The 25,711-nt window shown below is 41.0% G+C and overlaps 2 protein-coding genes and 1 pseudogene across 9 annotated transcripts in view; 1 reads left to right on the top strand and 2 right to left on the bottom strand.

The window, feature by feature from the left end:
• GLUD1 (glutamate dehydrogenase 1) overlaps positions 1–5,443 on the bottom strand; it is a 37,119-nt gene extending 31,676 nt beyond the window's left edge. The window contains exon 1 of the mRNA XM_081823955.1: positions 4,783–5,443. Within this exon, the coding sequence (XP_081680081.1) occupies positions 4,783–5,242 (460 nt within the window). The 5' untranslated portion in view covers positions 5,243–5,443. The remainder of the gene's footprint in view (positions 1–4,782) is intronic.
• Positions 5,444–5,591: 148 nt separating this feature from the next.
• Positions 5,592–25,711, top strand: part of SHLD2 (shieldin complex subunit 2) — an 82,376-nt gene continuing 62,256 nt past the window's right edge. For 6 of the 8 annotated variants that reach the window (XM_081823951.1, XM_081823947.1, XM_081823940.1 and 3 more), the window contains exon 1: positions 5,592–5,662. The gene's annotated coding sequence lies outside the window, so the exon portion shown is untranslated. Of the gene's footprint in view, positions 5,663–7,295; positions 7,519–24,553; positions 24,859–25,711 lie in introns of those variants that run through there. The other 2 variants (XM_081823942.1, XM_081823941.1) reach the window with 2 other exon arrangements.
• LOC102735036 (annexin A2 pseudogene) lies at positions 23,199–24,556 on the bottom strand (annotated as a pseudogene).

Genomic DNA, 25,711 nt, shown 5'->3' with positions numbered 1-25,711 from the left:
TGTTAGGCTATTGCCTAGGAATTCTTCAACATCCAAAGCTAATTGTTTTGGTCTTTATTGGTTCCTGGCAGAACCCTCAGTACCTTTAAACATCACTGGACAAAAACAATTTTCTTAACCTAAGTTATTATCAGTAGCTGTATATCCAATTTCTTCCCTCTAAAAGCCAGAAAGTTCATGTTCAATTTTTATTTCTTGTACTTAAAATTTAAACACTGCCAGTTTCATTGAAGTTTAATATACTGGTACTTGTCCTCCAATTTTTCATGTCCCAATTCCTGCAACGTGTACTTTGCATAATGAGTGGGCAGTGTTTGTGTTCCTGCATATGGGCTTTTTACTGCCTGAGCCAGCCAGCTACACGGATTCGCCCCAAGTGAGGGGAAGACTGAATGGCCGTCTGATGCACTGGTCTCCACCACATTCCTAGCTCTTCATTCTCTAGTATACTTGTGGGAGGGGGGCAGGTCAGAGGCATTTGGCTTCCGTGAAATTCAAAGGCCTCTATGATGGCAACCCAGTTCTGGATTTAATTAAAAAGGATTAAAAACAACAGCAGCAGCCGCAACAACAAAACCCTCACGGATGAGGGCTAGGGGGAAGAACACATTACAAATTACCTGTCTTTTAACGGAATTTTCAGACTAAGTTAAATCCTAAATTTAATTTATCTACGAAGGCTACATTTTATCTTGTGGGAGCAGATGCGGACACACGCTCCCACTTCAAGATTAGGGAGTGCGAGAGTTTATTCAAAGTTACCCAAACTGTGACGGCTGTCAATCTGGCACAGCAGAAGTAAGTCAGAAACAATTTTTTTTTCAGTGAAGGCAGAGCATGTGTCATTTTTAAACAGTATCAGTACTTTTTTACAGTCTTCCTCCAAAGCACTACCATTCACCATACAGTTATAACCCAGAGGACAAGAGGACTGACACTACACTGACTCCAATCCTCAGCTGCCTCCCATACCCCCCACCCCTGCATCCTGTCCCTCAGAGCCAAGAACAAAGACCATCTACCTCCCACTGTTTCTTTTTTGCATTTTGGCTCTTAAAAAACAAGTCAATGGGTTAACATAGTTTGTACTTTTTTTTTTTTTTGGTACTGATATTTACAGTTAAAAGATTTAGGGTCAGTGTATCAGGCTATTCCATTTATAGTCCACCAACTTTATTTAAAATGGTAATTTTAGAAAGTTCTATGATGGAAGAAACAGTAACAGGGAATTTTGGCTTAATAGTTCTAAGGTAAGGTGGGGGGAGAATAAGCTAGGAGAGAAAGTTAAATTGCTCCTACATCAATGAATTGCTATTATCAATCCGTACTTCTCCCCCAAAATTGACTTTTATTTAAAAAAATTTTTTTAAAGATTTATTTGAGGGGCGCCTGGGTGGCTCAGTCGTTAAGCGTCTGCCTTTGGCTCAGGTCATGATCCCAGGGTCCTGGGTTCGAGCCCCACATCGGGGAAGCCCGCTTCTCCCTCTCCCACTCCCCCTGTTTGTGTTCCCTCTCGTCATCTCTCTGTCAAATAAATAAATAAAATCTAAAAAAAAAAAAAAAAAGATTTATTTGAGAGAAAGAGAGGGAGCAAGAGCGGGAGGAGGGGGAGAGGGAGAGAGCATTTAAAGCAGACTCCCCGCTGAGTGCAGAGCCCAATGCAGGGCTGGATCCCACGGCCCTGATGACCACCTGAGCTGAAACCAAGAGTCAGCTGCTTAACTGACTCCGCCCCCAAAACTGACTTAAATGATAAACTTCTTTCTGAAAAGGTACTGCATACTGGTCTCAGAACCACGGGCCAATAAAATATAGAATTAATTCTGAGAAAGTTAACAGAAACAATCACTGATAATGTTTTCAAACATGTAAGAAACTTTGAAAGTCTTCTCAAAGCAGAAATTCCCACAATATTCATCTTTGATGAAATTAAGGCTGCTCTTAAATTTCCCTTCAGAGACTATAGCATACTTTTGCAAATCCTTAATAGATGCAAAATCTGATGGTTTCAGTTAAATATGCTTTGTAGGGAAAAAAGCAAAAAAACCCCCAAAATGTATTATTAAATATTTACTTGGAATAAAGTACACATCAGCCACCCCCAGGTCTTAAAACCACCTGTTTCTCTTACACAGATTATAATTAGATTGTTACTTTGCTTCAACCTTGAAAATTGTATTTCGGAAAACTCAGGCAGAAGGTCACGCTTGAGGAAAAGATCAGATGCAGAACACTGAGGGTTATGGAAAGGATGAGCAGACAAGGCTGTGTGTGCGCAGGTGTGCAAGCGCTCGTGTGTGTGTGTGTGTGTGTGTGTGTGTTTGCGAAGAACATTGGTAGAAAAGGCGGTTGAGGTAGTGAGAGAAAAGTGTGTTTAAAAGGGAAAGATTTACTGAAGTCACAGGGATTATTCAAAGCATCCTGAAAAATTCCAGTCATCTAATATGTTTTGTATTTCGAAGACCAGAGTGCAACCAAGGAAGTCAACAACATTTTTATAAGTAAAAAAAAAAAAAGTTTAATTGGAGACAAAAACTACTCAAAATAAGGTGCTCGTAGAATATACATTCTCTGCAGTCAGATGAAGGTAATAAATGGGAAGATCCTGGATTAGGAAAGCAAAGCATTTAAGTACACATTACCCAAATTTTGCTGATCATCTATTTAGCACACTGTTTATTATGTTGAGCACACCAAAATATCTTAAGGGCTTTCACAGAGATATAATCCTGCCCAAATCTATTATTTCCATAAAGTCTTTCAAATTCCTTAATACATTTATCACTTTATAGAGGCCAATTTTTCTTTCATGTTATGTTATCTTGCAATGCCTGCTACTAATTATTAGTTGCAATTCAGTTTCTCTATGTTTATAAGCTGGGAGTTAACAGCACTTTCAGTACATGCCTTCTGTAACGTAAATGGAATAAATTGAAGAGAGAATTGTATCTCACACTTCAGTACAAGCAAATGCTACAGTAACAGTGCCTCAATATGGCTGATGCCATTTGTTGCTAGGTTCAATATTTTGTTATTAAAACTGTTGTGGCAACAAGAGGAGGAGGATTGACATACCATGTTAAATTTTAGTTGCTTTAGTGAGTTTGTGGAGTTGTGATTTATAAAGATAGGAGAGGGGTTGGCATATAAAGAATAGAGGAATATAAAGAACTTCAAGGAAACAAAATCAGATCCTGCAGAAAAACATATGTAATGGTTTACTTGCTTATCTTTTAAGTGACTGGAAAATACTGCCAAGAGGATAGTAATTTAACCAAATGGCCATTTTAAAGAAACACTGCAATTTAGTATTTGCTAACTTCTCTTCCTCCAACAACCTTGTTTGCTTTTCTTGGGAGTCTATAAACTTGCATTCTTGGTTTAGAGAATAAGGGAGTAGTAGGAAGAAGGAAAGTGATGTAGGAGACTGTAACTTTTATATAATTTGGAGGTGCAAAGGGAAATTAGAGGTCAAAGTGGTTTAAACATTAGTTTGAGAAGAGGAAACAGAACTAGAGGATAATTAAGCTTTAAAGGCATGTCCTAGAAGAGGGTGGGGCCAATGCAAATTTAGCAAGTAAATCATTAAACAGTTTCAGGCAACCTTTGTCCCCGGCTTGGAAATGCCAGCAGAGCTCAAATTTTTCTAGCAGATTTCTAAAAATTATCCTTAGAAGTCAGCTAGTGTAATAGAACACTGTACCAGGCTCATGGAGACAAAGGGTCCAGCCCAACATCCTCTCTGTACCTATTAGCCAAGCAACCTCCAGAAGACTTCAACTCCCTGGGTCCTTTATTCAACATCATTTATTTTAATAGAAAAAAAGTGGTTGTGCCCTTTTTCTAGGTTATGCTTAAGCACTTTTAAACATGTATTGTACAATTTAGTGGGGAAAGATTTTTAAAAGTTTTTATTTGCTCGAAGGATGCAATCTGATTGCAGAGGCCAAATCCACAGATATTCAAAAATTTAACTACAGGATAACTTGGTGACTACCAAATTGTAAGCGACTCAACTCCTTTCTTCAGTACTTTATCTTTTCCCCAAGCTCAAATCTGGTGCTAGCCAGGACCAGTACACACCCCCAGGGCTATTTCATTCCATTGGCTGGCGGGCCTTCCTGCATTCTACACCCTTTAGATTTACTGTCAGGGCGCCCGGTGTTGTTTGTCGGAGATGTTACGTCACTCTTCTATTACTTTTTTTTTTTTTTTGGTGTGTGCAAAACAGAAGCAGTCAGGGCAGAAAGTAACAGGATTTAAAAGACCAACGTGTAATTAGTAAAATCATTTGGTTAGTAAAACTGTCTAGATTTCAAACCTAAAAGACAATAAACTTTGTATGTTTCTGTATCATCTGTCACTGATGTAAAAATGAGTGGGAGGAAAAAAACCCGGAAATAATTATTTCATAGTTTGTATTCGGGTGAGTCACAGAAGCTCACAAAAACTTGCAAAGGCACAATCAGATTGGCCGGTCATTCCCATATCTATAAGTCCATTTCGTCAGGACCCACCCTGGATGTCACCTACACTGGGACCGAAAAGAAGAGCGGTGGAGCAACTATTCTGCATACAGCATCCACCTGCAGGGGCCGGGGATGAGGGCTCACGCGGCACAAGATAGGACCACTACATGGCGGTTTGGGGAGGAAAAATCACTGTCCGCGCGAGCCTGACACATCCGCGGCTGAGGCCGGAGGGAGTGTGGGAGAGGGCCAGTGCCCAGCCGGGCCGCGCAGGGCCGCGGGTGAGGGCGCGAGGGGCTTGGCCGGCGCTCACCTCCCTTGCAGGGCGTGCGGTGCTGGCTGTGCTGGGCCCGGTAGCCTTCGATGACCTCCCAGGAGCCGTCGTCGCGCCGGATGGGGAAGCTCAGGCTCAGCACATGGTTGCAGGGCTTGATGATCCGCAAGATGCCGCGAACCCGGTTCCGCTTCTGCTCCTCGCTCTCCCGGGTCTTGAGGTCCTCCACCAGCTTGTCCTCCACGATGCTGGCGCCGCGGTCGAAGAAGCCCTCCACCATCTTGAAGAAGTTGGGGTCGTCCTCGCGGTCGGCCGCCGCCTCGCTGTAGTGTCGCCGGGTGGGCGGCGCGAGCCCCGGCTGCGGGGCCGCGACGGCGACGGCGACGGCGGGCTGCCCGCGGACCCGGCCCAGCAGCGCGGCCGAGTCGGCCGCCGCGGAACCCAAGGCGGCGGGCCCTGCGCGGGACAGCAGCAGCGCTTCGCCCAGGCAGCGGTACATGGCGGCGGGGCGGAGGCCGCGGAGCAGAGGCGCTCTCGGAGGCCGGGGAACGGAGGGAGGGAGGAAGGAAGGGTCTGGCGCAGGCTGCCCTTTTAAGCTGCAGCTTCCTGCCCCCTGGGCTGTCCCCTCCCCTCCGGCGCCCGCCGCCTAACGGGGAGGACGGACTTCGAGGGCCACAGGCCCAAGTCGCCTCTGAATGGCAGGGCTGGGGGGAGGGGGGTCGGTGCGCGCCGCCCAGGGAGCCGGGCCTCCGCCTCTGCCGCGGCCTCACCCGGCCTCCCAGGCGGCGGCGCGTGCCTGCAGGGGCGTTCGGGGGCGCGCAGGCGCGGGCTGGCCCAGTGCGCATGCTCGCGCCGGACGGGGATGGGGAGGGGCGAGGACTCCGCGGGCTGGCTGGATCTACAGGAGGCGGTGTCTCAGGTCTGTGCGCGCCCCCGACCTCGACCTGGGGAGGGGGCCAGCGTGGGGAGGGGGCCAGCTTGGGAAGTGGGCTTGCTGGGGGAGGTGCTTGTCCGCCTCTGGGGGGCGCTGAGAGGCCGATCCCCGGGCCCCTGCAGGGGTGAGGGTGGTGCGGTCTGGCGGCAGGCCGGGCCGAGTGAGTCACTGGTGTCCCTCCTTTCCGCCCGCACGCCGTCCTGCACCCCCTCCCACCCCGTCCTCTGGTGTCTCTGCGGAGCCGGCCGAGGGGCGCCGAGACCGAGGAGCTGCGGTTGAAGGCGGGTCTGTGGGCTTGGCTCTGCCCTCGGGGAATGCGAAGGACTTAATGTCATCCGAGTCAGGTTTTTGAGGTGGCTTGCGGGAAATGGAAAGGAGAAGGCCTGGGAGCTGGGGAATCCCTTACCGTCTGGCCTTACACAAAAAATGAAGTTTTCAATTTTGCCCCATGTAACCACTCATCAATGTCAAGATAAAAGTTATGTGAATCATTGTAGCTTCTAACATTTACTCACCGTGTTTCCCCTTTTCAGAAATACGTTCTTGAAATGGTCTATAAACAAAGACACTCTAGAAATGCAATAATAATACTCCAGCACATTCTCAGTAATATATGTATTAAGTGGTCCAGAGTAGGATTTGTAAACATTAAGCTTCATGAGGGTTAATTTTGTACTTACGGATACTTGAGAAATGCTAAAGTCCTATGCTCCTTTGGGTAGGTTAGGCACATGTTTCAGTCTAATGACTCAGTCTTTAAGAAAAGGTACCAAACAAAGGCTACCTTCCCAGCTTTAGTAGTCCGGGTGTACTTTGGTGGTTATAAAATGACACCTTTTTGACTTGCAAAACAACTTTACTTCCTGACATTCATTTTATTCATCTATTAGAATATGGAAGAGAATGTTCTTAATTCTTAGAATATACTGCGAAGTATAAAGTGGTAACGTAGATCAGTTAAATTACATTCATCTATCTCAGTGTACTTTCAAAGCAAAGAAGATGCAGATTATATTTTATCTTATTTGCTAGATAAATGTATCATTATATTTGTGTGTTGTTTTTCAGTGAAAAATTTTTCTGAACTGAATCCTGAATTTGTCTTGTTGGTAAAAACATTCAGGTACCAAATTTCCTTTTCACTTGATGGTATTATCATTTTACACTGCAAAAAAAACCCCATGAAAACCAAACCCCAGATACTAAAATTTTAGAATAAAGTGAATTAGCATCCATAAACATGTGGACATTTTTTCATTTCAGATTAAATTTTTTGTTATGTTTTGAGGAAAGTGGTTTAAAAGCTTAGTTTTATTGCCCTGTTTACCTCTTTCGTGATAACCATAGCCTTCAGAAAAATAAATGTTTAACTTTGCTTCTTCCCAAGTTTTATTCATCTGAATTTAAAAGTTGGAAAGGAAGTAGTGAGGAAATTATTTCTAACTAAGAGTCTCTTATCTCTAAATGTCTTACAAAATGGCTTCATAAGAACCTCCAAAATAGATGCTTTTATTTTTTAAATCTTCATTATGTTTTAAAATTATATATAAGTTGTAAAAAAATTCAGACTGTACAGATAAGTTCTTTTTTTTTAAGATTTTACTTATTTACTTGACAGAAAGAGAAAACAGGAGCAGGGGGCGAGGCAGAGGGAGAAGCAGACTCCCAGCTGACCTGGGAGCCTGATGGTGGGGCTGGATCCTCCCAGGACCCTGGGATGATGACCTGAGCTGAAGGCAGCTGATTAACCAACTGAGCCACCCAGGCACCCCCAAATGTTACAGATAAGTTTAAAGAAAAGAGTGAAATTTTCCAAACAGTACTCCTCCTTCCCCCATTTAGTAAGTAGTTGGAGTATTTCTTTTTAAACTAAAGTAGGTATTATTCCTGATTTAATGGAAGAGGGAACTAAAGCTCACAGAGACCGAGTAAATTGTTGATGGTCACCTAGCTGGTAAATTGCAGGCTGAGATTCAAACCTGTGTATCTGACTCCAAAGTTATTCTATTGCTACTATTCCAAGAAATATTTTAAGTATTTGTTGCATTTAGTTTAAACTACTGTGATGTAAGGTCTAGTAAGTTTCAGCTTCACACTGATGATTTATTTTAATTTCCAGTATAGTTAGCATACAGTTATATTAGTTTCAGGTGTACAATATAGTGATTCAACAATTCTATATGTTACATTGATGATTGCTCTATAAAATATAGTTATTTTGCAAATTAAAGTTTAAATTTATTAGTAATTTCCATTTCAAAAGGAAGACAGAATTTAACTGAAGGGAGTTTTGGTCATTTGATTACATTCAGCAAAGACAAATCAATTTTCTACCTTTGACATGTATGAGTTTTCCTCAGCTGTTTTAAAATTCCAGGTCATTTTTCTTTGATCCATTGCATGCTTTTATGTTTTCAAGTGCTTTTAAAAATATTTCAGAAGAAGAATTTTAGGATTTAGAAGGACACAGCATAAAAATAAAAGAACACCATAGTCTTTTAAAAAAATGATTTGAAAAAGTAATACATACTTTCTACCTTGTGTCTCTATATATTTGTCTTTTTTGGACATTTCATTTAGACGGAATGATACAATATGTGGACCTTTGTGACTGGCTTCCTTCACTTAAGATAATGTTGTAAAGATTCATCTATGTTATAGCATGGATCAGTATTTCATTTCTTTTTATGGCTAAATGGTATTCATCGTATGGCTCTGTCTCATTTTGTAATCCATTCATCATGGACATTTGGGTTATTTTCACTTTCGGCTGTCGTGAATAACGCTATTATGAACATTCTTGTACAAGTTTTTGTGTGGACATATGTTTTCAGTCCTCTTGGGTATATACCTAGGAATGGAATTGCTGTTTAACCTTTTAAGAAAAAAAAGTTTTTTAACCTTGAGAAACTATCAAACTGTTTTCCACAGAGCTGTACCATTTTAATTCTTATTAGCAGTGTATGAGGGATGCAATTTCTCTGCATCCTCCCCAACACATATTATTATCTGGGGTGAAGTGGTAGCTCATTTTGGTTTTGATTTGCATTTCCTTGGTGGCTAATGATGCTGAACATCTTTTCATATGCTCATTGGCCATTTGTATATCTTTTCTTGGAGAAATGCCTATTCATTTCCTTTTCCTAATTTTTTTTTAAAGGCTATCCTTTGAACTTAGGAAGAATTTAACAGTGGTCAGAATTTTGTTTTCCTATAAAGTTGTTTAGTTCTCATTTGACATAATTTGTTACTCTATGTAGACAAGTCAAATATTTAACTTTTTCAACAAGGGCTTTTAAACCAGGAACTAAGAATCTTGATATTTCTTTTATTAGGTCACCATCTTTCTTATTTTAATATTTTTTAAACAGATTTTATTTGTTTTTTTAAGATTTTATTTATTTGAGAGAGAGACACACAGATAGTGACAGAGAGAGCAAGAGAGAGCACAAGCAGGGAGGAGAGGGAGAAGCAGGCTCCTGCTGAGCAGAGAGCCTGAGATGGGGCTTGATCCCAGGAACCTGGGATCATGACCTGAGCCACAGGCAGACGCTCAACTGACTGAGCCCCCCAGGCGCCCCTTAATAGGTTTTATTTGTGACAGCATTTTATTTTATTTATTTTTAAGTAGACTCCATGCCCATTGTGGGGCTTGAACTCACGACCCGGAGATCAAGAGTTGCATGGTCTACTGACTGAAACAGCCAACCTGTTTCAATAGGTTTTAGTTCACAAGTGCTTATTAGTACTTCATTAATCAGCCAGTTGAGTGTGTGAAGAGAAGAGAACCTTGTACTAAGGGAACACCATATGCAAAGGCCTGAAGGTAAATGAGACCATGATTTGAGAGTATAGGGTAGCATACACTTTGGTTAAAAACAATTTGATCATTGTAATGGTTTGGTTTAAACAGAAATCTGGTTGAGGGTTGCCAGGGTGGCTCAGTCGGTTAAAGATCCGGCTCTTGATTTCTGTTCAGGCCATGATCTCAGGGTCGTGGGATCGGGCCTGCACTGGGTTCCGCGCTCAGCAGAGAGTCTGCTTGGGATTCTCTCTCTCCCTCACCCTCTGCCTCCCCTTCAAATAAATAAATTAATTAAAAACAAAAAACAAACAGCATTTTGGTTGAATAATGAATATCCCCTCGTTCCTTCCCCCCCCCCCCACTATTGGTAATTTTGGTGCATCATGGATTATTTTTTAAGCCTTTGTGCTGTAATTTTCAGGAAAATTTTTTCTAATACTTTTGTGTTTTCTAATTGATTTTCAGAAAAGTTATAATTTTCATTTTTTGTCCCCTTTAGTGAGCATGTTATTTTAGTAAGTAAAAAACAAACTATATCCAAGAAAAGAATCTGGAATTTTCAGGATTTATAGTCTTTTTCCTTTTAAAAACTATTTTTTACTAATAAATTACATGTCACTTATATCTACTTGTGTAGTTTGGTTAAGTTTTCATTTTGCTGTTGCTGAATAATATTCAACAAAGGTTTTTATCAACTCTTGCTTAAGGGTTCTTTCCATGTTGTGCGTAAATGTGAAAACTCATTGTAGGAACTTTTATCTCTTTAAGCATAGTAGGCAAGAAACAAATGAGGTATCTTAAAAATTACTATACTAAGGTGGGATTCTGAGCTCACCTATATGTAATTCATTATGTCTCTGTCTTTTCCTTTGTTTTTAATTGAGATCTTTTGTTTTCCTTATATGTAAAAAAGATAGCACATTTAATTATTCATCATTCCAGATGCCTCACCATCCAGCTGCATTTATTGATCTATGTAGATGACTCTTTATAAAATCAAATCTTTATTCTAAATGCTTTCACATTTTCTTTTTGGAAATTTTAAAGATTTTATTTATTTATTTTAGAGAGAGAGAATCTCAAGTAGACTCCCTGCTGAGTACAGAGCCCCACGTGGGCTTGATCTCATGACCCTGAGATCATGACCTGGCTGAAAACAAGAGTTGGATGCTTATCCAACTAAGCCACCCAGGTGCCCTCCTCCACACCCCCCTTTTTGGAAATTTCAGATCACTTGTGATCTAAATATGGGATTAGAGTTTGAATAGTAAGAAAGTGTAAGCTAAAAATTGAGGCACATTTGTATGCTAGAGAAGCAAAAGAGTACCTTCTCATTGACTGTCATGGAAAAGTTGCGAAGAAACTGACTTTATCATGAAGCGCAGATGTGAGTATAATTACATTGAGTCTGCTCTTGGTGAAAGGTAGAAAAGAAAAACATGAATGAGGCAGAACGGATCAAGGCAGAGATGCTGGTAGTGGCTGGGGTCAGCTAAGTTGCAGTGGTCTAACTCCCTGATCTTGAAGTGAACAGATATTTGCTAGCTGTATTAGTTGGGATGTTTTTGGCCCTTAAGCAACAATACCCAAATAAAAGTGGCTTAGACTAAAGGTACAAACTAAATGAGATAACTATTATCTAACAAGAAGCCTGGAGGCAAGCCTATTCCCCGTTGTTGACATAGGGCTCAGAGATACTATCGGGAGCCCAGGGCTTTTCTCAGTGTTACATTCAGCAAGTTGGTGGTATCTTTCCTCTTGGTCAGAAGATTGGTACATCAGTTCCAGGGGTTACATCCAGGCACAACTAAGTGCTGTGTGGAAGAACAGCGGTTTCTTCCCATGCACATTTCTTTGTTGGTAAAGAAAACCTTTTCCAAAGGCCTGCCAGCCAGCTTCAGCTCTTTTAGGCGGGCCTCAGTAGCTAGGAATGGGTTCTATGCCATGCCCTTGCTGTAAAGGAGGCCGGAAGGAGGACTTTCTGACACTTTGAACTTCTAAAATACAGATAGGCGCTACCAGTGAGGAAGAAAGAGCAGGAGGAATAATTGTGAAGTTGGCAACCAGCAGTGTTTGCTGTATTTGCCACAGAAAATAACTGACCTGCTCTGTGCGCTGTCTCTCTCTGTCTTTTTTAAAGATTTTATTTATTTATTTGTCAGAGAGAGAAAGAAAGAGAGAGCGCACAAGCAAGCAGAGTTGAGAAGGCAGCAGGTAGAGGGAGAAACAGGCTCCCTGCTCAGCAAGGAGCCCCATGTGGGACTCGATCCCAGGACCCTGGGATCATGACCTGAGCCGAAGGCAGATGCTTAACCAACTGAGCCACTCAGGTGCCCCTGCTCTGTGCTCTCTTATTGTGATAATATATTCTCTTACAATATAAGCACAGTTTAAGAGGGGTGAAACATTCCTGAATATAACACTGGGAATTATGCTTGTGGTTTCATGTTCTCTACACTGAGAAATCTAGAGTCTAGTTCCCTTTGAAAACTATCATTATGTTTCATGTTTTCTACTTTGAGACATTTGCTGAGTCTAGTTCCCTTTCAGATTTTATAAAATGATTGTAGTTTTAAGACTATGCCTCTTTGCGGGGCAGGGTGGGGGCTGCGGCTTAATAGCTTATAAGGCAATATCTCCATGCTGCAGTGTTTGCTCTGTTGCCAGACGAGAAAACAGAATGGAAACTGGAAACCCATCCTCAACTTCTGGGGGAAAGTCTGGGAATTATAAAGAAATATCAAATGCTTAAATGATTTCGTTGGATCTTCAGATTAAGCTGCCACCAGCAGCAACTTATTGTCAATGGTGTAACACACAGGCAAATGAGTTAAATCAATAGGAGGGCTAATCTGTCTGGTCTTTCAGTTGAAATCAGAAGTTCTTGTGTTTATGCTAAGGGCAAGTGTGACAGTCTCACTGGAGTCTCTGTGTTACAGTACATAATATCAGAAGCACGATTTGGGATAAGACTGCTTTTTTTTTTTTTAAGATTTTTAATTTATTTTTTAACAGAGAGAGAGACAGCGAGAGAGGGAACACAAAAAGGGAGAGCGGGAGAGGGAGAAGCAGGCTTCCCGCCGAGCAGGGAGCCCGATGTGGGGCTCGATCCCAGGACCCTGGGATCATGACCTGAGCCGAAGGCAGACGCTTAACGACTGAGCCACCCAGGCGCCCAAGACTGCTTTTTTTTGAGAGACAGCAAGAAAGAGCTCGTGCGTGCACATGATGGGTTGGGTTGGTGGAAGGGGTGGAGGGACAGAGGCAGAGAGAGAATCCCAAGCAGGCTCCATGCCCTGGGGGCGGGGGGGGCGTGGTCCCATGACGCTAAGATCCCAACCCCTAAATCAAGGGTCTGATGCGACTGACTGAGCCACCCAGGTGCCCCAAGGTAAGACTATTTTGAAGATGCATGGGGTAGATATGTAAAAGTGCCGTTTACATATATTTGCCTTCCACAGTTTTCTTGTCAAAGATGGAATCTTTATAATTATATTCCTGGAGGGCCATCTAAAACCAATGAAACACAAAGGGATTCATCTTAGATTCTAGAATCACCAGCCGTCCACAGTGAAGTTCTGATCAGCTATTAAAAAAAAAAAAAGACAGTAGTATCAGTGAAGAGCAGTACGTCAGTGGGAAGGTGCTATTACAGAGAGAGAAGAGGTGTCAGGACTTCCAGAACAAGGGAAGTTGTGATGAGAGGCTCAAATTAAAGCAAGTATGTATCCCTACCTTCCTGTGTTTTTTCTAGGTCAGATATAAAATGGAATTATTTTTGAATAACAATTATTTGGTATATTTTAATAAGTATTATAAAGAATTATAGACTTTGATTATCCTCTGTAATTTCATATTCTGTCTTGCCTCTTTCATTATATAATACAAACACCAAAAAAAAAGTGAAGGAAATGTTAGAGAAGCAATCACAATTGGCTTTAAGTTAACTAGAAAAATTTAAGTGGGAAAAGGCTAAAAAATCTGAGCCCTGAGAAATTCCAGTTCCTTGCCTCTTATGGTTTTCATTTATTTTAACATTTTCTTAGAGAAAAACTAAAAAGTGTGTGAATGAGAATAACAGAAAGCCTGCCCCATCAGCCTGCGATGACTGTGCATTTTCAACTACAGGTATTCCTCGCTGACCCAACTCTTGCTGTCTGAACTCAGAAACAGAACAGATGGGACAAGGGATGCTTAGATTTATTCTTAACCTATCTCTGCAGACTCATGTTATTTCTAATTCACATCACTGTTTTTTCATATTGGTTCTCATTATGGAACATCTACGTTTTCCTAATTTTTCTCTACAGTTATCAGTTAAAACAGTTATAACTGGCAAAAAATGACTTTGAATTTTATTTTATTTTATTTTATTTTAGAGAGAGCATGCAAGTGAGGGGGGGAGGGGCAGAAGAAAGGGAGGGAGGGAGAGAGAATCTGAAGCAGGCTCCACACCCAGCACGGAGCCTGACGCCTGATGTGGGGCTTGATCTCAGGACTCTGAGATCATGATATGAGGCAAAATCAAGAGTCAGCTGCCCAATTGGCTAAGCCACCCAGGCACCCCTGAATCTGAATTTAGAAGAGTAAGATAAGACCTGAAAAATATGAAATATGAAAGAATAATGCTTAAAAATATGTATCTAGGCTCATAGAAGCACTCTATGATGTATTTAAGATACTAACAATTGAAAAAAAAGAGTGATTAGATGTATTCAATTTTTCCACTTTTTAAATTGTAGTTTTATTTTGAAATAGTTTTATTTATAATAATTTGTCTTGAAATAACTTACTTATTTTTAAAGATTTTATTTATTTGTTTGACAGAGAGAGCTAGAGAGCACAAGCAGGGGGAGCAGGAGAAGGAGAGGGAGAAGCAGGCTCCCCGCCCAGCAGGGAGCCCGACGCGGGACTTGATCCTAGGACCCTGGGATCATGATCTGAGCTGAAGGCAGATGCTTAACCATCTGAGCCACCGAGGTGCCCCGAAATAACTTTTCTTTAGAAAGAATTTTAGATATGTAGAAGAGGTGCAAAGATATTGCAGAGTTCCCTTCACCCATCTTTTCCTGATGATAACCTCTTACATAGCCACAATACATTTATCAAAATTAAGAAATTAACATTATTACAGGTAGATTTTTAACTGTCATTTCAGCCAAATTGTCGTGTTGACAGCTTTTTGCCGAATTACCTGGAGCTCTACCATTGATCTTAATCATGATCACTGCTATGCTCCCAGCTCTTTTTGATGGTCATGTTTGGTACCCTGTGACCTTCATCTCCTGTTCCTCAGGCTACAAATGACGGACTCCTTTTGGGCAAGTACCCAGCGATGTCCAGTCTAAATGCTGGTCAGAAACCCATGATGTGACTTGGTCAGAAAAATGACTTTCCAATTTTAGTTTTATTTCTAATCCCTTTATAATATCCTTATCCCTACTTTCAGAACTGGTCGAAATGTCTTCTTTTTAAACCAAAAAAGCCTCATCAGAATGGTCTGTGTTAGGTAACTGTGTCATAGTTCACTGTGGCCAGAGTGTGTGTATATGTGGGTCTGCTGGGGAGGGAGGAGAGACAGAAGAAGAAATGGCAAGAGATTAGGTGGGGCAGCTCACCGGATAGCGAGTCTCTTCATTGGGCCAGTTTAATGGCTTTACCAATGATCCTCTTTTTTTTTTTTTTAAAGATTTTATTTATTTATTAGAGAGAGAGAGAGAGACAGGAGAGACAGTGAGAGAGTGTAAGCGGGGAGGAGAGAGAGAAGTGGGCTCCTTGCTCTGCAGGGAGCAATGCGGGGCTGGATCCCAGGACACTGGGATCATGACCTGAGCCGAAGGCAGATGCTTAACTGACTGAGCCACCTCGGCACCCCTACCAATATCCTCTATTGGATGTTTGTTCTTTGCAATTTTGAATCTAGAGATGGAGATCTTTGCAGGTTCTAGAACATTTGCAACTGTTACCTCTTCCAATACTGTCTCTACCCTGTTCTATCCTCCTTCACTTTATCTTCTGTATTTCTTACTCTTTTTTATGTTTTCCAACTTTTTATTGTTTTGTGCTTCATTCTATAGGTGCCCAGGGTCAGGCAAGGTGCCACTTAATCCAAGGTTTGCAGTTTCCTGGACCATCAGACGATGCAAATCTTGGTTATAAGACTTCAGGCATTGGTTTACTTTCTGATGACTGTTACCTGAGGATGTTGCCCTTTAGAGTTACAGGTTATTGTGGGAACACTCTATTATTAGGCTTATCATTTTATGTGGGTCCTGTGCTTTGAATTATGTTTCTAGTATGCCGTGACACCATCAAACAAAAATGTATATTTTCCCTCATGATCAAATGCCCTCACATCAAAAGCAGCTCCAATGCTAACTTGCTCTAGATTCTTGGTTTTCTCTTATAGTTTTAGTTAGCTAATTCCTTACTATATTGTTATCTCTTGGTGGCAAAGAATTTGGTTTTTATGTTTCACCTTGTGTTTTTAGTTGTTTTCATAAGAAGAGTTGGCGTGAATCTAGCTCTTCATTTTGGAAAACTGGAACTTAATAGTGTTATTTATATTTAACTTTGTCTAATATTGATCCTGATTAACTTAAAAAATACATCCTTTTGTATTCTACTTGAAGTTGCATTAGGTTTATAGATTCATATAAGGAGAATTGATATCTTACATTATTGTTTAACCATGAAGAGAGTATGGAGCATCTCCTTATGTTCAGACAGTTTTTTTTTTTTTTTTAAGATTTTATTTATTTGTTTGACAGAGAGAGACACAGCGAGAGAGGGAACACAAGCAGGGGGAGTGGGAGAGGGAGAAGCAGGCCTCCCGCGGAGCAGGGAGCCCGATGCGGGGCTCGATCCCAGGACCCTGGGATCATGACCTGAGCCGAAGGCAGACGCTTAATGACTGAGCCACCCGGTGCCCCTCAGACAGTCTCTTTTATTCCTCAATAAAGTTTTTGTAGGCTCAGTTTTATTCCTGTGCACCAAATTTTATGATTATGATTATGATTATTTTTCAAGAAATTCATCTTGATGGTTTGTTGGATTTGTTTCTGTTTTGTGTTTCTGTTTTAAGAGGCTTTAGCCTGGAGAAGGTACTCTATAATTTCATATAACCATTTTCTAAGATTCCGTAATTGCATTGTTTTAAAAATAGAAATAGAAACATATTTATGTATGGTCTTTTATTTGACTTTTATTTCCAAATTGAAATATGGTGGTTGTCTACTTTTAATTTTGTTAATTCTTTAATACTTGGATTTGTCAGAAGATTTTAAAGTTTATTTTGTATATCACACTTTACTCTGATTCATTAATCCCTGTAGGAACTATTCATTGACCACCTATTATTGACCAGACACTGGGGTAGTTGGTGAACAAGACAGGCAACAACAGAGCTTTTATTCTAGCGGGCATGTGAGGTTTGGAGGAGTGTACTAGTTGGAGATCATAAGGTGCTGTGCTACTTTAGGATGTCAGAGAAGGCCTCTTCAAGGAAGAAACATATAAATTGAAGCTGAAGGTTGCGTTGGAGCAACGTCTATAAAGACCCATGGGAGAACAAGTGAAGGAAACAGCATGTGAAGATCTCTAATATAGGAAAGACCTTGGCATATTTTAGGAATGGGAGGAAACCAGGGTGATTATGGTTGTCTATGTTTAGTGCAGCATGTTGTACCTTTGGAGAGATAGATCATGTGGACGAGGGCTTTACATTTTACTTTTTGTGCAGCTGGAAACCCAGTTGTTATATAGTTATATATTTTGTAAACTACAAAATTTAGTTATCTCTCTATAACTAAAATTTCCTTAGCTCTGGAGCTTCTTATTTCTACTGGGTAGTAGAGGACAATTTTGCCAGTTTAGGATAAAGTCAGTAGCTTCTGGTTTAACTTCATTAATTCCAGGTTAACTCAGACCCTTGGGTAAATAATCAGTCCTTTGGATAAGTTCAGTTTTTCCACATAGTTCTCTACTTTTTTTTTTTTTTTTTCTGAGGTGGAGGGTATTGGTAGAGAAGACTTATAAATTTTCCTGGCATTGAGGACTGGGCATCTTGTTCGGGGCCATTCTCTGTCCTTGGCCATTGCTAAGCTGTACCTTAACTGGCTTAGTCTTGAATGGCACTGTCTGCTCTGCTGCGTCCGAGGCTGATGTCCTTGCTACTACCATGACCTCTGGGCAACAGGTCTATGTGCATTGGATCCGCCTTAATTCCAAGCTCTTTTGGGCACACTGGCCCAAAGCAAACTTCTTAACAGTTTCTACACCATGCTGGTGTGCTTGGGTCTCTGAGGCAGCTTTTCAGGTCTGGGCATGTCATTGGCTATTAACACTGATATAGTGGTAGGTGCAAGGTTTTGCTAAAAGACTTGCAGTTCCTTGGACCATAACTTAGGAAAGGGAAAGATGGTTATCTTCTCTTCCGGGTCCTTCCCCACAAACATACTAGAGATTTTTCTCACCCTTTCTCACTCCAAGACTTAGCCTCAGATGGGATAGGAGGTAAGAATTCCAAACTTCTACCTGTTTTCTACCTCTTCTTTCTCTCTGTATTCCTCCTCCCCACCCCCCCCAGTTTTTATGTCCTCTCGATTGTTGTGGGAGAACACACTTACGCCATCACCTGCCACTTCCTGTATGCTGTAGTTTACAGTATAAACTCTGCCAGCAAAGTTTTCTTGGTTTGGCTTGTGGTAATTTAAAGCCAGGGTCTTAGAATTTAAAAAACCCTTAGATATTGCAAGTGAAGTTCTTAGCTTTTGAGAATTATGGTTTCCATTGATTAAGGACCTAAATCTAAAAGCTGAAAGTATAAAACTCTTAGAAAAAATATAGGTGTAAATATTCATGATCTTATATTAGGCAACAGTTTCTTAAATATGACACCAAAAGCACAAACAAACAAAGAAAAAATAGATAAATTTGACTTCATCAAAATTCAAAACTTTTGTGCATCAGAGGATACTATCAAGATAGTGAGATGTTGGGGTGCCTGGGTGGCTCAGTTGTTAAGCGTCTGCCTTCGGCCCAGGTCATGATCCCAGAGTCCTGGGATTGAGCCTGCATCAGGCTCCCTGCTCCGTGGGAAGCCTGCTTCTCCCTTTCCCACTCCCCCTGCTTGTGTTCCCTCTCACTGTGTCTCTTTCTGTCAAATAAATAAATAAAATCTTAAAAAAAAAAAAGAAAAAAAGATAGTGAGATATTGAAGTACCAATATCTTTTCATAGAGAGTGAGTGGGTCCAGAGTTCAGGATAGACTTCTAAGCTAGAGATCTGTATTTGTCATCATCAGTGAGTAGGCAGTGTGAACATGGTAATCCCAGGATGGATGTGAGAAGAGCAAAGAAAGGAGTCCTGAGGGAGTATCAGTCTCTAAGTGTTGAGTAGAGAAAGGAAGGAGTGATCTGAGAGGTTGAAAGAAGAGTATGAATTATCATAGAAACTTCTCCCATTTAACTCTAAGCTCCTTGAAGGCTTGACTGTGCCATGTTCATCATTTTATCCTCAATTCTTGTTATAAAGTAGGTGTCCAGTGGATGTTGTTAAATGAAAACTGAGAAGTCTTAAGAAACAGTGGTCAGCAGTGTCAAATGTCTCAAATAGGTCACCTGACATAAGACAGAGCATTGAGGAGATGATTGATTGTCTTCAACAGAAGAATGTCAGTGGAGTCTCCATGGTGGAGATACAGCCAGATTGCTGAGGATGAAGAGTGAATGGTTGCAAGAGGGTGGAGGCAGTGCAGACATTCTTTTCCAAAAGCTTGAAGGATAGTAGGTAGAGCGCGTGTTGTATCAAGATGAGAGGGACGTCAGCATGGTTATATGCTTCACAGGAGAAGTCAGTAGAAAGGGAGAAGTTGACACAGGAAGAAGGAGGTATGTGGGATTGACTGAACATTATCCTTAGGATTAGAGGGAATGGAGTAAAGATACAGGGTTTGAGTAGAAGTAGGAATATAGTTTCCACTGATGTGGGAATAATGGAAGGAGGGATGGTGTCAATGAAGAAGTATTTGGGTGGTAGGTGAAGAATTTGGGGCCTCAGTATACTTGATGAATTTTTCCAATGAGGTGGGGGGGCGGAGATAAAGTCATTAGCTGAGATTATAGGGGAAGGAGATGATGATCGTAGGAGAGAGTTTGAGGAGAAAGGGAGAATTTTGAGAAGGCCATTGGGGGAAATGAGAGGGCTAACGGAACAGGATTACTTAGAAAAATTGTACTGACATATTTTTCATGGCTCTGGTGTATGTAGTTGTGTGAGTGATCTTCCCCCCCATCTCAGGGCTCAGCAACCTGAGCGTGTGAGCAGACAAGTTGAACAAGTGGATTGATCTTGGTCTGGGTTTAACGGGCCAGTGTGGCAGAAAGGGAGGCAAGAGATTCTAGCAGTGACGGTGTTTGAAGTGATGGGCTATTGAGTTGAAGCTCAATAGGGACCAACTGAAACCAGAAAGTAGCAGCTGGGATATGAAGTGGTTGAGACTGGATATTGGAATTTAAGATTAAGTTAAATTGAAGCTTAACTAAGAGGAGCAGTTGCTGGTTATGACTGAATGCAAGAGCTGGCCATGGAATGGGTTTCTGAAGCAGAGAAAGTGAAGGTTATTGGGTTGAGCAGATAAGGAAAGTGTAAAGCTAGGGTGTTACAGGAGTCAGCTTCACAGAAAGTGAATTGCTCAGAATGGTTCTAGAGCAAGGGGTGGGAAGATTCTGAACCAGGTTCCAAAGTCTTTGGCGAATGTGGGAGAGTGACCAAGAGGTCAGTCGATGACAGAAACAAGGAGAGAGAGGTAGGAACAGGATAGACACCTCAAAAGAGGTACTTTGACATGAGGGTGAAGAACCTCGATGATGAACAAGGAATGACTTCTATGCTGTAGGTTTGCTGAGGGGAGAAAGAACAGCTGCACTCAGATTTTAGTTTAGACAAGAAGACTGCTGGAATGGTGCTCAAATTGGTTCAAGGTTTCGGGTATTTGTTTACAGTGGAACAGTGTAAAGGGTTATCAGGAAGTATAGCTATTGGAGGATGTGTGATGGTCAAGGAGGCGGAGAGTACATAGCAGAAATGAGATCAGAGTGCAGCGACAAAGGGGAATTACTTGGAGGGGCTGACGTTTTGGATGATTGTGGTAATGATGAAAAACATGGTGGTCTTAGCTGATTTCCAAATTTTTATTAATTTTGTGGGAAGACATATTTATGCTGACAGACTGAGATACTGGGTTATGCACAGAGCTAGATGATTTCATTGTTTTCAGTTCTACTTAGCAATGTTTAGCAATCTGTGGCCTTTGCTCAGCATGTCTTAAAGAACCCTAGCATGGGGCTGTTTTCCTCTTTGGCGAGGCTTAGCCCTGGTGAGGAGGACGGCAGAGTGAAAGCAATTGGTGCTCACCTGATCTTTTGACCTTGACAAACTTGTGTCTAAGGGGTGGGTAGGTGGGTAGGGATAATCTTGAGTCCAAATTGGGGTGAGAAATCATAAGTCTTCAGGCCTTTTAAAAGCCCGATGCCAGGGTGCCTGGGTGGCTCAGTCGTTAAGCATCTGCCTTCGGCTCAGGTCATGATCCCAGGGTCCTGGGATCGAGTCCCACATCGGGCTCCCTGCTCTGCAGGAAGCCTGCTTCTCCCTCTCCCACTCCCCCTGCTTGTGTTCCTGCTCTCGCTATCTCTCTCTGTCAAATAAATAAATTAAAAAAAAAATCTTAAAAAAAATAAAATAAAATAAAAGCCCGATGCCAGCTTGAGGGGGAATGTAAAAAGTTCTGAGTCCCAAAAGGAGGGAATAGCAATAAGAATGATTCATGATCTCCTTGATGACTTAAAAATTTAATACTATTGCAGCAATATTTAAATCATATCTAAGTTAAAAATTATAACCCCAAATGCTACATATTAATGTCTATTTTTAGAATTAGAAAAATGTGTTAATTTATAAAGTCTCAAGACCATACTCTTGAAGTTTTACTTCTCCCAAAATGCCTTTCTTTTTCTTTTTTAAATGTGTTTCTTTTTTTTTATTATTATGTTCAGTTTGCCACTGTATAGTACATAATTAGTCCTTGATGCAGTGTTCAACGATTCATTAGTTAAGTATAACACCCAGTGCTCATCACAGCACGTGCCCTCATTATTCAGCCATCAGAAACGATGAATACCCAAAATGTCTTAAAGCCAAAGGTTCTACTACATTGATCTTTGGCATATTTAAAATATGCTTTCAGACTTCCTCGGGTTAAGGAATTCTTAGAATCATGATGCATGGCATTTTTACAGAGCCCTAAGAATATTGGTATGTGCTCTTGAACACTTATCTTGATAAGCACTGAGTAATGTATAGGTAGAATTGTTGAATCCTGATATTGTACACCTGAAACCAGTATAATACTGTATGTTAATTATACTTCAATTTAAAAAAGGATAAAATAAAATAAATTAAAAAAAGAAATATTGGTGTGTATGATTTCACTATGCAAACTGGGAACAATTCTGCTAGCAGAAAACATTACTTCCTTAGATATATAACCATCTCTGCCTCTCACAAAATAATAGATAACGTTCGAAAGAAATCATGTCATAGTATTTCCAATCTTTTTTTTTTAAGATTTATTTATTTGAGAGAAGGGGAGAGAGAGCAGAGTGAGAGAGAGAGAACACGAGTGGTGGGGAGGGGCAGAGGAACAGGGGGGAGCAGGCTCCCCGCTGAGCAGGGAACCCGAGATGTACGACTCAATCCCAGGACCCTGAGATCATGACCTAAGCTTTTCAATCTTTTTAACCACTAGGCCAGTCCACCTCACATCATTTTTTTTGTTATCTATTAGAACTTTAACTCAAAGGCTAGGTGGTGGCAAGTAAGAGTTAATGAAAATTTTGGAGAAAAAATATGACCTTTTATTTTTTTGAGTTTTTAAGAAATATTTTAACAGAAAGACATATTCAGTAAAGAAAACTTGGAAAATACAGGAAAGGAGGAAGAAGGGTCACCTGTGGCTCAAATCAACCACAGTAGATGTTTTGATGTGTTTTTTTTAATTTAGTTTTTTCTCTTATATTTTGATTGTTTTGTTGGTTTGTTTGGTAACTATGCTATACTGTGAACCTATATTTGTAATCTGCTTTTTTACATAGCATTATTCATAATCTTTATAACATCATTTGTGATGACTGCATAATACAACAAATGTATTTAATCCTTCCCCTAAAATTAGACTTTTTGAGTACAGTTGACCCTTGAACAATACAAGTTTGAGCTGCACAGGTCAACTTACATGTGGGTTTTTTTCCAATAAATACAATATAGTACTGTAAATGTATTTTCTCATTTTTAGGATTTTCTTAATAACATTTTCTTTTCTCTAGCCTACTTTATTATAAGAATATAGTATATAATACGTATACAAAGTAAGTTTTAATCAACTATGTTATTGGCTCAGCAGTAGGCTATCAGTTAAGCCTTTGGGGAGTTAAAATTATATTTTTGACCGTGTGGGAGTCAATGCCCCTAACGCCCACTTTGTTCAGGCGTCAACTGTATTTCTAATTTTCTATTAAACCATGTTGCAATATATGTATTTGCATAAAATTCTATCATGTATTCTTTATTTATTTCCACAGTATAGATTCTGGAAATGGATTTGTTTGATCAAAGGCTATAAGCATTTCTGAAGATCCTAACACATATTGCTTAGAAAAATTCTTTTTTTTTTTTTTAAAGTAAAAATTCAGTTTATTCATCTGTTTATGACACAGTACACAAGAGGCAAAGTGTTTCACATCATAGATTTCACTTCCAACTCCTTGGAATGTTCATTTCTTTGGCTAAAAGGAGAGACTAGATAGACATGAGAGGCAGGCAATGCTTAGGCAACGCTATCCTCACAGGGACAGGCACAAGGGGTCTGTTAGTCACAAGCTATTTTCTAGAACTGTTAGCTGGAAACAAAGGAGCACCACTGCTGGGTGCTCATCCATCGTGGGCCTCGGTCATCCCCACCACACAGGTACCAGCAGCGCTTTCTGGTAGTCACCCTTCGTGTCTTGCTGGATGTAGTAGTACAGGGACTTGCTGTACTTCCTCTTGAATTCAGACCTAATTTTCAACATGTCCACTTCACTGCGAGAGACCATGATTCTAATCAGGACTTTATCACGAGTCCCCTTGCCCTTCATGGAGTCGTACAGCCGGTCAGCAAAATACAGGGGCTTGTTCTGAATGCACTGGACCAGGTTCAGGAAAGCATTTTCCAGGTCTCCTTTGACCTCCTTCTTGATGCTCTCCAGCGTGTCATAAGGGCTGTAGCTCTTGTACCTTTCAAATACTTTCTGGAGGTGACGCACACTCCACTCAGTCATGATGCTGATCCACTTGGGCATATCAGTTCCTCTCCTCTTCACTCCAGCATCATAGAGATCCCGGGCATCTTGGTCAATCAGTTCATAATTAATGACAGAGCCATCCTCTGCTCTTCTACCCTTTGCAAGGGCAACCATCAGCTTGCGGAAGTCACCAGATGTGTCAGAAACGATGTCCTTCTCCAGATCAGTCTTGTACATTTCTTTGTAGACTTTGTTAATTTCCTGAAGCTCTTGGTTGGTCCTTGAGCAGATGATCTCAATGAGGGAGTCCTCGTCAGTCCCCAGCCCCTTCATGGAGGCTTTCAGGTCAGAAGCATCATACTGAGCAGGTGTTTTCAAAAGGCCCAAAATCACGGTCTCCAGGTGGCCGGACAAGGCTGACTTGAGTGCTGATACAAGTTCCTTTTTGGTCCTTCTCTGGTAGGCGAAGGCAATATCCTGTCTCTGTTCATTGCTGCGGTTGGTCAAAATGTTGACAATGGTGACCTCATCCACACCTTTGGTCTTGATGGCCGTTTCAATATTCAGAGCATCACGCTCAGCATCAAAATTGGTGTATGCTTTGACCGACCCGTATGCACTTGGGGGCGTGGAGTGATCACCCTCCAAGCTGAGCTTGCAGAGAATTTCGTGAACAGTAGACATTTTGAAGGAAGCTGGGCCCAGCGCCGAGAGCTGCGAGCGTCCCCAGTTGTAGAGCCGCTTAGAAAAATTCTTAATGATAGGGTAACATAATTGGCGCTTCCAGCAATGACTGTAAATTTTGCAACTGGGCACAATAAACACCAAATGCAAAAAACACAATCTGAATATCTTCCAAATCTATACAGGGGATATGAGACTTAAAGAGATGGCCGTATCTTGATAATGGAAAACTTTTTTTTTTTTTTTTCTTATTCAGATGCCTCCAGGCTGGATGATGACTGACTAGGTAACACACAGAATTTTGGATAATTGAATGACTGATCTGATGAGGCAGATGATGGCTTGAAGCCAGTGTGAGTTATGGAATAGAAAACAAAATGGTATTTCATTTCAGTATATGTACAAGTTCTGGCCACTGAATCCATGTAAGGAGATGTTACTGCTTTATTATTAAGGACACAACTCAGGAGCAGCCAAATGGAAGAGCCATGTAGGACAGGGTATGGGGGAAGGAGCACTTCCACGCCCACTCTGGACGTGTTACCCTTCCAGCACCTTGATGTGTTCAGCAACTGGGAAGCACTAACCTTGTTTTCTTTTTTTTTTTTTAACAGATTTTATTTTAGAATTCTCTATTATTTCTCAGAGTATGTTTTTTTTGTGTGTGTTTTGGTTTTTGTTTTAAAGACATTAACCAGTCTTTTGATGGTCTTTGAAAAAGTGGGTTCCACAGGATAATTTTGAGAAGAAGCTGCATACCATATCCCTTTCCCACTTGGTGATTAACCATAAACATCAACTTTCATCAGCTAATATTACCACTAACAATTTAACATTAGTACTTAGTATTTTGAGGCTCTGTTCTAGCAATCCCACATGTATTACAAGTCTGTCTTCTGCAATTACCTCCTTTTGTTTACAGATGAGAAAATTGAGGTCCACATTGGTAAAATAACATGCCCAAAGTTACTAACATGGCTTAGCAGGTAGAAGAGCCAGGACTCCATCTCAGATAAACTGGCTCCGGAGGATTTTCAAGCACTACATTGTACTATTTGTAACTGGAAAGAAGACTGGTTTAGTGTTTAGTGCAACATTTCTCAAGCTTGTTTAACAATGGAAGCTCATTGTCTTTCAATATTTTATAGGGATTAGTTTTCCATGGAGTTAACTGGGAAGTGTTGTCTTGAGCCAGCCTGCACTGGT

The sequence above is a fragment of the Leptonychotes weddellii genome, chromosome 6 (genome assembly GCF_054177405.1).
Source record: "Leptonychotes weddellii isolate Sample4059 chromosome 6, ASM5417740v2, whole genome shotgun sequence".
Classification (NCBI taxonomy): Eukaryota; Metazoa; Chordata; class Mammalia; order Carnivora; family Phocidae; genus Leptonychotes; species Leptonychotes weddellii.
This window is presented reverse-complemented; position numbering and strand designations above follow the sequence as displayed.